The following is an 11117-nucleotide window of genomic DNA, read 5'->3' on the forward strand; positions in this document are numbered from 1 at the left end:
GTTTGTGTCACATTAGTTTTTTCAAATAGAATTGTAGTCCACACTCTAGTTATCACTTAATGTAAACTAACTGCAAACTGTATAAAATCTGTTTACCTGTGTTAAACCTGTGTTAGCAGGGCAGAAGTGATTTGCGGGGCCTGTTTAAAACACTACATTACCCAGGATGCCTTCAATGTAAACACCACACCACTTCCTACTAAGGAGTGTTCCAAGTACATATTAGGTAACGGACAAACCAGCTAAGCTAATGCGTCTCACATACCGCTGTCCAAACATAACTTAACAAGGCTTGCGCTGTAGAAACAATACGTGCATCCTGGTGTTTGCGTAAAATCGCAGTAGAGGCATGGATGCATACATCCATGAGTAGAGGCCATTCGTTAACTTGTGTGCGCGGTCTTGTTAACATCCGGTTTGGGATTCCTGACCCTAGAGGGCAGTAGTGACCCTTTCAATCGTCTACCAGTGCTGACCCGCGCAACTAGCGTGAGAAGAGGTAGGCCTCAACCTTACTTTTTTATTTTATTTGTTATTATCATAATCGTGTTATGAAAGAAGCAAAAATGCATTGACTGCATGACTTTCCTGCAAAAATACAGCAACGACGGCAGCTTGCATATTCTCAGAGTTAAAGTTACTTGCCCTGCATCGGTTGGCGGTGCGTTAGCTACCACAAGGCTAAGACGGTTATCATCGTTAGCCACGTAGCGAACTTGAAGTAAATAACAACCATAGCAAACAGTCTAGTGGCAGTGTAGTCTTGCAAATAGTTATATGTGCAAGGGTACTTATATCGCTGGTATTACTTGGTTAATAGATAAGTAGTGGAACACGGAATAATGCTTCGGTATCTATCCAGCGTTGCTAGCTTAGCTAACCAGCTAATGTAGCCTGTTTGGCTGAGACTGCCGCGCAACAGATACCGATTTGAAAGTTAGCAGGGCGCGATGTTGTTAGCCGTGCTTGACTATTCTATTCTTCTGTTTTTCTAGCAAGTAAATAAAGACGCGAAACACCAGAAACACAATGAGTGTTGACGTGAAGAAACTGAAAGTCAACGAATTAAAAGAGGAGCTTCAGCGCCGCGGCCTGGACACCAGAGGCCTAAAGGCAGACCTGGTAGAGAGGCTGAAAGCCGCTTTGGAGGCAGAAGCTCAGGCGGATGCCTCAGAGCAAGGAGAGCAGGACGATGAGTACTGTCAGGACTACCAGGACAACGAAGACAACGAAGACGGCGAGGATGCTCAAGTGCAGCAAGGTAAGCCGTGTTGATTCCGTGTCATTTGAGAGATATTTTGCTCTTTCATCAGACATTGACTATAATAATATGATATTATAGCTAGTACATCATCTTAACTCCCATCAAAGATTTATGCCCTATATACACACTTTCAATTGCAATGGATTCGTATTTCAGATCTATATTCTTGTTGACTGACTTGTTTGACAAAGTTTAATAACTGACCTAAAAAGTGTGCCCATCACAGATATTTTTTTAGAATTGCCCCTTCTATATGTTTGATTTGGATAAATTAAAATGTACTTGCAGATGAGAGTCTTAAAAGAAGATGGGGTCAAAATCATTCAAGTTCCACAAGATTGCATTGAGTTTTTTAGGTTTCTGTCGTTATGAGCTTGAGAACTAAGAGTTTTGAATCTCTCTTTTTCATTTACAGAAGCACCCGAGGACTATGGTGATGATGATGGGGATGGGGATGGGGATGGGAATGGGAATGGGGAAGGTGAAGGTGAAGGTGATGGTGATGGTGATGTCCCTGAGGAGGAGGAAGATGAGGGCAGAGATTCAGGTGGTTACTATGAGGAGGAGGAAGCAGAAGCCGAGCCATACGAAAGTCAACCAGCTTCAGACTCAGGTCACAGCATGCCTGACTTCACAGCAGATGTCGATATACCCAAATCTGAAATTATGTCCGAAGAACAGCCCAAGACTGTGCTGGAGCCAGAGGAAAACGTTGAGAACAAACCAGGTGATTTTGTGGATATGTAAATTCCAAATCGACTGATCAATGATTTTATAGAACAAGATAGTTTGACTAGATGGTTACTTATGAAATGTTCCCTACAAGGGTAGTGGAGATGAAAATTAAGTTGAGAGCTGATAGAGAAAAACTAGTCAGACACAGCGAAGCTTTATATAAGACTCAGCAGATGTATTCTTGGAACCTAGACTAAACCTAACATGACAGTACAATTTAAAAAACAGGTAAGACTTGCCAAAACCTGACTGCTGTCACATGTAGTTCTGCAAACTTCTATACACAGTCTACCTGCTTACATGTTATCACAAATTTTGCCTGATTAGAGTTATTTGTTAATTAGCTTTAGTTTGATATGGAATTACGTACACCTTCATTATTCTTATGAGGTAACTTCACGTCATCTCCAGCATCCCTCCATCCATCCTGAACATGAACAGTGTTTCAGAATAACTGGAACTGCCCATGAGTGTCTAAAGTAATTTATATGACAGAACACATTAGATAACAGAGTTTGTGATTGGCCAACTTAAAGGTTCCCATAGTGCCAGTGGAGGTTTAGACCTGTATTAGCGTGTGGAGTTGTTCTTCTGAGTGGGTCTTCATTTTGTCTATCACATGCATGTGCAGCAGGATGCGTATGTGTGCACGGGTGACATGATACACAGTCCTATGTAAACTTTAACAATCTAAGGGAATGAAATGCTATGCAATGTCTCTGTTATTAACGGTTTAGGATGGTGAATGTTATCAAATTTGGATGATGCTGTCAGAGGTCCACATTAGAGGTGATGTTTATGTTCTGTGCAGCCCAATTTACAGATGTGAGAGAGAACAGATGACATGAAACTATCACTATATTGTCATCACAATTACTTATTACAGATATGTTCTTTGTAATTACATTTGATTGCACAGTTGTAACACTTAACATGTAGCTCACTTATTTTTTTTATTTGTCATTTTAGAAATAAAAGTGGAGGTCAAAATGGAAGATGAGCCTGAACCTGTTGGAGACAGACAGCAGGATACTCAGGGGACAGAACAGCAGCATGGGCAAGATGGAGCAAGTCAGGCTGAGCAAGTCAAAGTGGAAGCTGATAGGGGTGGACACTACAGTCGTAAGAGACCCTATGAGGAGAACAGGAGCTACGGCTATTATGAGCACCGTGAGGAAAAGAGGTATGCTCATGATAAATTGTGATATTTTACATATAGACTTCAAGCCGGTGTTCTAAATAAGTGCTATAGTTCAATACACCATCAATAGAATAAGTGAAATGCATGTCATAGTCAATGAACGTGGCTGTAAAGGATGTTAACTTCATATTCTGCTGATATTGTACAGATCCCGCACACCACAACCCCCTGCCGAAGATGAGGAGGAGAACATTGATGACACCCTCGTTACAATTGATACATGTACGTAACAAGATAAAATAGATGTCTGCTAAAGTACAGATAACTTGTGAAAAATGTAGCCACACCAGTTAAGAATTGCTGTCCCAGCTGGAGGTCCTCTGGCTGTGACACCTCAACTACTTGCCACATACAGTTGCACTATTTAGACCATAGCAGTGCATGCTTATGTCATGTTTTGCATCTAAAACGCTGCATCTGTACTGCCAAATTTTTTTTTTACAGACAAATACATTAAAAATCTGTTTTCGGCTTCTTTTTAGACAACTGCGATCTGCACTTCAAAGTGTCCCGTGATCGCTACAGTGGCTATCCGTTGACCATCGAAGGCTTTGCTTACCTGTGGGCCGGAGCACGAGCCACACATGGTGTCACCAAGGGCCGTGTGTGCTATGAGATGAAGGTAATATACGCAGAATGAGTATCCTCCTGGCAAGATTGTTTTAAAAGTAGGATGTAGGCAACTGTAAATAAACCTTTTCTGTATACTGTGTCCACACTTGACATAATGGTCCCTGATACACAAGACAGGGCTTATGTTATTATTTTTTGAAACAATGCATAAGCAGCTCCTTTGTTTCTCCTATTAACATGCAGTAGTATTACATTACTCCTTTGGCATTATAATTGATGTCTGTGCAAATACCATATTATGGGGGCTGCTGGTAACTAATATGACTGGGAAGATTTTCAAACAATACAGGCCAGTCATCTTTATACAAATAAATCAGGAAAGTAGATTTCCCCACTGTCTAATTACAACTGCATTAATGTTTGTTAGCTACCTTCCAGTGTTATGACTATATATCTTCTTTAGACTTGCTTTTGACTTGATTTTTGTCTCAATCCTCAGATCAACGAGGAAATTCCTGTGAAGCACCTGCCCAGTAGCGAGCCAGATCCCCATGTGGTCAGAATTGGATGGTCCCTCAACCACTGCAGCACTCAGCTTGGTGAGAAGAGCAACTGTCGGAATAGTCAAGATGATGTTAAGCATGAATGAGTATTTGATGTAAGAGAACTGTGATCTTAAGTTCGGTTATGTTTTAGGTGAGGAGCCCTTTTCCTTTGGATATGGAGGAACAGGAAAGAAATCAGCTGACTGCAAGTTTTCAGACTTTGGTGAGAAGTTTGGTGAAAACGACGTCATCGGCTGTTACATTGTAAGTTATGGCAACAGAAATTCAGTTACTTCATCTTCCTTTAATAGCACCAGATAAAGATTATATGCAATTATTCATAACTATGCAGTAAGGTAAAATTGACATCAATTTGATTGATTCCATAATTGACTTTGTGGTTTTCATAAGTATTTATGCAGTAATTGTTGTTTTTTTGCCCATGTGGTTGACAGTAGAGTATTAACTGGTTAGTGTAATTTCAGGACTTTGACAGTGGTGATGAGGTGGAGATGGGCTACACTAAGAATGGAGTGTGGTTGGGTGTGGCTTTCCGGACAACCAAGGAGGCGTTGGCTGGCCGTGCCCTGTTCCCTCATGTGCTGGTGAAGAATTGTGCTGTTGAGTTCAACTTCGGACAGAGACGGGAGCCTTACTTCCCTGCACCAGAGGGATACACCTACATCCACAATCTAGGGATGGAGGACAAGATCAGAGGCACTAAAGGACCTTCCAGCAAATCTGAATGCGAGGTAGGATGACGCTGAAATGAAAGAACAGTGTCTGGCATCAACTTACAACATCAGTCATAGTGAATGTAAAAAGACTTTTTTTGCACCAATCAACAGAAAAATAGATTTTAAAGAAAAAAATAATGCAGAATGAACCTGGTTTCTTAACTTGTTTCAGATCTTGATGATGGTTGGCCTGCCTGCCTGTGGAAAGACTACCTGGGCCATAAAGCATGCAGAGACTAATCCTGAGAAGAAGTACAACATCCTGGGCACAAATGCCATCATGGACAAGATGAAGGTTGGTTTGGGCCTCCATCCCCAAACAAAACAAATGTAAACAGAACTGTTTTACAGTCCATCACTGTGTCGTTTAACTATCTGTTCTGCAGGTGATGGGCCTGCGTCGCCAGAAGAACTACGCTGGGCGCTGGGATGTTCTGATACAGCAGGCCACCCAGTGTCTGAACAGGCTGATTGAGATCGCTGCCCGCAAGAGACGCAACTACATCCTGGACCAGGTACTGCCCTCCCACCCACACTCTGCTCTTATTCTCGCCACAGTCAGTCAATGTGCCCTGATGATCACTCTCTCTAATGGACTATTTATTTATCTTTCAGGGTGGCTCTGTGTATTATAGAGTAGAAGAAGCATTGATCACCCTCTTGTCACTTGCTTGTCATGCATTGTTAAAGAAAATGATTAATGGCTCTCATAAGTGACAGATTATTTCATGTTTTCATCCCTCAGTTTATTTGCACTTGCTATTTCTTGTCATAATACAGTATTGTTTGTCTTGTGAATTTCAACAATGTACAAGTAAACCATGACTATGTAAAGATGTTGAGAAACAAGTAAGCTCTGACTGGTGAGTAAGAAAAACACCTTCTGTTGCTAATTTAATAAGACAGAGTTGATAGCTTTTTTAAAAGCTATTTTTAAGTGAGATACATGGAACTTTTGAGTGTGTTTTTTAATAAATTGACCCTCAAGGTAAGTAATGACTAACAGTTTTTAGATTTTCAGATCCTTGTTCTCAGCAAATGTGAAATAAGGTAGGTGGGTCTAGTGGTGGACTGAGCTTTTCAGTGGACACTGTGAGTATGTGCAGGTAGGTTGTATCTGTCTGTTGTTGTCTTGAATGGGACTAGAGTCTATATGAAGATGAGGTAAGTCGAGGTAAGTGGTGGGGGACCCATCAGGATAGCAAATATTTTTTTGATGTAGGATGCTTTTGTAGATAAGTGTGTTGGACTGACTGGGTTATGACAAAGTTCAGTTGCAAATTGAGCTCTTCAGAAAGAGACTTTTCTGTTAAACAATCAATCAGTTGCCAGTGTTTGTGTTTTGATTTGTAGATGTTGTAAATGTGGGTGTGTGAAAGGTTTTGGTGGTAGAGTGCAACATTGGGAATTAAATTAAATGCTTGCAAGTTCTAAATTTTGGTATACACTTAAGGTGTTAATCAAGAAACAATTTTTCTCTAAAAGCTTTGTTTCCAGCAACAAAGAAAGGTAAATGCTTACTGTATAATAGTCAAATCACATTAGTTACATTTGTGTAATTCCTTGATAATTCCCTGATCCTTCTAAAAATATTTTTATCTTGATCACTGATTATTCTAATGTTGTTTTCATAAAAATATTAGTTCAACATTGACATTACTCTTGATATGAACACATACTAAAATGAATAGCAGTGTAGTGTCATGTTGGTCAGTGTAGACACCAAGGATTACTGTCGAGTGAGCAGGGACATTGTTTGATTGCAGCTGGTACTTGAGTTTACCACTGAACAGCAAAGCTTCTGAATGGGCAAAGTGCGAGTAACTTCTGGTGACAGCTCATTCTTTGTTTGAATAACATGACGCAGCATGATGCTCACTTTATTTTTATCATCTGCATGTTGATAGATCTATGATGGTTTGTACTCTGAATATAACATTGATATAAGACTATTAACAGGTTTTGTCATCATGATTGAGTTCTGAAGTGGAAGCAGTTGTAGATTTAAAACACCCACAGATACGTTAAAAATGTTTTGGTTCCCTTTATCAGTTTCTTAAAGTGAGGTTTGTGTTTACAATATGCTGGACCAGAGTTGGTACTAAAGTTTTGTTTAGTTTCACAAATGACAGTAGTGATTAAGTGACAACATGTTGAATTTCATGCATTAATTCCACTTTATGCAATTTTATGGAGGAAGTTTGTCTAACAAGATGAACCATTGCTGCAGCATGGCATAAGAAAGAAGCATTTTAACGCTCCCAGTTTTTATAATGCTCCAAAATGGCTAATATTAATTGGACTAAATCAAGTGTGGCATGGCAAGATAAAGAGAATCTACATTTTCATTCATTTCAACATGTAACCATTGAGAATCATGCAGCACCTCTTTATTTATGAGAAATGACATTTGATAGCAGCAGTTTTTTTTTTTTTTGCTTTCACCATAAATACACTTTTTTCCGTACCCAAATAACATGCAAAAATCAATCAAGAGTAGCAGGAATGGGTAGATACTGCAGGACACTTTTGGGAAAAAACATTGCATGTTGTATCATCCTAACTTTGCATTCGTGCTGTTTGTTCTGTTCTGCAACTGTAAATAGCTTGGTTTATAGTTTGTGACATAGTCTTTGGATAAAACACACACCTACATCAGCAAATTTTCAGTGGAGCTAAATGAATTCTCGATCACATTTTTTAAAAACATACTTGCAGTGTAGCAAATTGTCCCTGCTTGCAGAGATAATTGAACGTGCACCTAACTTCTATTTAAACATCAGTTTTTATTATTGATTTATCAAAACTCATGTCTAAATCTTGTGAGGTAAATGAGCAAAGGTACAGTACAGTCACTTTAGATATTTCTGGGGTCCCTCTTTGTCCATAAATACCACTCATGAGCAGTCACTGGGTACCTGGATACACAGACTGAGGTAAGTCTGTGGAGTGACGAGAGGCCATTAGTACTTGAGTAAAAACATAGACTGACATCCAAGCCAAACCTCTCTCACTTCATTATTGCAGGGTTCCAGCTTCCTTCCAGTGGAAAGCCATTATTGTAAACAATAACAAACAAGCTTCTACTTCTTTCTTGTCACCATTGCTAGACAAATGTATATGGATCAGCAAGGAGACGAAAAATGCGTCCTTTTGAAGGTTTTCAACGCAAGGCTATTGTAATTTGTCCCACGGACGAGGATTTAAAAGAACGAACATTAAAGCAAACCAATGAGCAGGGGAAGGATGTGCCCGATCATGCTGTTTTAGAAATGAAAGGTAGGAATGCTGTGGAAACAACAAATAAAACACCAGATCTACTTTTTACTTTTTCTATGTGTTGTCTCTAAAATCAAACTTGGAAGATGCCCCCTACCCCCCTTCCCTTATCATAGCCTTTGGCCAGATATCAGACCTGGACATTTTTTTAAACAGTCCACATGAATTTGATTCTTCCTTATTTTTGCCCTCTATCTGCCACTTGCCATTCAGCTTACTTCTAATGTACTGCAAACTGAGACTTGAGCCTTGTCGGGGTCATGTAATAGTATAGCTAATATTGCACAATTGGCTTCCCTGAAAAGGATATTTCCAAATGGCAAACTTACAAGCAGTCACATGCTCAAGTTGTTGGAAGTTAATTTGTAATAGCATTACATCAACTGTCCTTGGTTTGCAGTGCCGTTTCCTCTTCTCACCAACCTTCTAGTTGTCCTTTTTGTCCCCCTCCCCACCTCTACTGAAGTCTCCTCCCTCCCCGTGTCTGCTTAAACAAATGTTTCCTCCATGTTCCCCTGGAGGTAATGTTTGTTCCCTTTACCCTGCCCTCTGCTTTCATCTATCTGCTCTTAGATTCTCTGATTTCTACTGCCTCTGTATGGTAGTAATTATTTTTCATTTTGTTTTCCGGTGGTGTGGCTGCTCTGGTCTTCACTACAACCCCCTACCCCTCTCTCTCTCTCTCTCTCTCTCTCTCTTTCTTTCTCTCTTTCTCTTTCTTTCTCTCTCCCTCTCCATCCGTCTCTTGTTGGATGGGCTGTCTCTCTCTTCTCCTCCTCCTCCTCCTGTGGTCACCTCTGTCATTCTCCAAGCCAACTTTACTCTCCCTGAGGCTTGCGACTTCCTGGAGGCGGTGACGTTCATTGAGCTGCAGCGAGATGAGGCTGAAAAGCTGTTGAAGCAGTACAATGAGGAGGGCCGCAAGGCTGGCCCGCCCCCTGAAAAACGCTTTGACAACAGGCAGGTCGGTTTCCGTGGACGCGGCGGCGGTAGCTTCCAGCGGTATGATAACCGTGATGGGTCCCGTGGTGGCTACCAGAACCGCAGTGGAGATGGAGGCAGTGGATATAGAGGAGGTGAGCGGGGCAGCTGGCATACCCTATGCATTGCAATTTGTTCTTTAACACTTAAAGTTATAAAGGTGGGGTTTAAAATATTTATTCGCCTTTTTTTTTTATTCTGCAGGCTACAATCGTGGTGGCTATAACCAGAATCGCTGGGGCAACAGCTACCGTGATGGAGGCTCTGATGCACGCGGTGGATATAACCGCAGCCAGCAGTCAGGAGGAAGCTATAATCGCCCGGCCCCTTACAAAGGAGGATACAACCAGGTACTTAGCATGACCTTTACGTTACGTTTTAGAAATGATTATTATGATTAGTAAGTCACTCTATTCTGAACTTGTTGGTTCATTGCCAGGGCTACAGCCAGAGCTACAGTCAAGGATACAACCAAGGCAGCTACAACCAGAACTACTATAGCAACTACAGTCAGTACCCAGGATACAGCCAGAGCTACAGTCAGACACCTGCTACTGGACAAACGTACAACCACCACCAGCAACAGCCACAGCAGCAGCAGCAGCAACAACAGCAGCAACAGCAACAGAGCTACAACCAGCAATATCAGCAGGTTTGTCAAAGAATAATAATATACTGCCTGTCCCTGCCATATTACAAACATTTGACTATTAACCAAAATGGGATGGGGGAGTGAGTGATGGGGCTGTCAGAGAGCGTAATAATAATAATGATAATGATGATAATAATAATAAGGTTGACATGCTCTCACTGCTGTGTTTGCTTTCTTTTTGTCCCCTCTAGTATGCTCAGCAGTGGCAGCAGTACTACCAGAACCAGAACCAGTGGAACCAGTACTACAGCCAGTACGGCAGCTACCCCGGACAGGGCAGCCAAGGCTCGTCTTCTGGCTCTCAGTAGCTTCGTCCTACATTTGTACCTGCTTCCACCTGTGTCCTAAACACCTCTGACCTCTGCAGCAAATCGATTTTGTACAGTTCCCCATCAAGTTACCAACCATAACTGTCTCTGTCTGGTTTAACACAGTATCCTTCATTCCTCACCAATCAATGTACACACAAACTGAATACAGTTTGATGTCTTTTCATATTTTTTTACTGAATGAAGTCTTACTCTAAGCAGTGACCGTGAGGTGGTAGATGATAGGTATCAAAACATTTAATGAATGTTATCTATTATGCATTGAATGTGGATGTCTGTTGAACTGCAAACTCCACATTTCCTACAGATTGAGGAGGCAATTGTATATTTCTAGGATGCATAGTGTGAAAAAGTGATGAGGCAGGAAAAATACAGCAAAGCCTGAGTAATTTCGCGTGTTGAGAAGCTTAACAAAGAACAAAATGCATGCTTTTTACCTTCATGACCCCCTCCTTTGTCTTGCTTTTTATTTTTCAGTTACCGAATGACAACATTTTATTTACTCTGATAGAACTCAAACTTATGGAACATTTTTTATAGGTGTTGATACTGTAGTATTTAAGTGTTAATCCAGTTTTTGATTGAGAAGAATATTTTGCCACTCTTGTTTAGTAGTAGTATGTGCAGGTTTTTTTTTTTATCACTTTGTGATTGCTGTTCATTGAGTCCAGTAGTTTAATCCTTTTCCGTCAGACCCATTTTTTTCTACCTGAAAGTGAAAATCTGATTATGACCAGTTACCCAAGCTGTCTTCTTGTCTTTATACAATAAATGCAATTGTATACGCCTGTAGACGTTTGTATGATCCTTTTTTTTCTGCC

The 11117-nt window shown here is 40.7% G+C and overlaps 1 protein-coding gene across 1 annotated transcript; it reads left to right on the forward strand.

Moving 5' to 3' along the window:
- The first annotated feature begins 258 nt into the window (after positions 1–258).
- hnrnpul1 (heterogeneous nuclear ribonucleoprotein U-like 1) lies at positions 259–11088 on the forward strand. The gene is made up of 16 exons (XM_018665493.2): positions 259–499; positions 996–1261; positions 1680–1991; positions 2969–3182; positions 3349–3422; positions 3683–3822; positions 4273–4372; positions 4470–4582; positions 4804–5070; positions 5228–5350; positions 5442–5570; positions 8166–8334; positions 9147–9410; positions 9520–9665; positions 9755–9967; positions 10159–11088. The coding sequence occupies exons 2-16, from the start codon at positions 1030–1032 to the stop codon at positions 10273–10275; spliced, it is 2613 nt and encodes an 870-aa protein (XP_018521009.1). The 5' UTR covers positions 259–499; positions 996–1029; the 3' UTR covers positions 10276–11088.
- The last annotated feature ends 29 nt before the right edge of the window (positions 11089–11117 follow it).

This window comes from Lates calcarifer, linkage group LG21 (assembly GCF_001640805.2).
Source record: "Lates calcarifer isolate ASB-BC8 linkage group LG21, TLL_Latcal_v3, whole genome shotgun sequence".
Classification (NCBI taxonomy): Eukaryota; Metazoa; Chordata; class Actinopteri; family Centropomidae; genus Lates; species Lates calcarifer.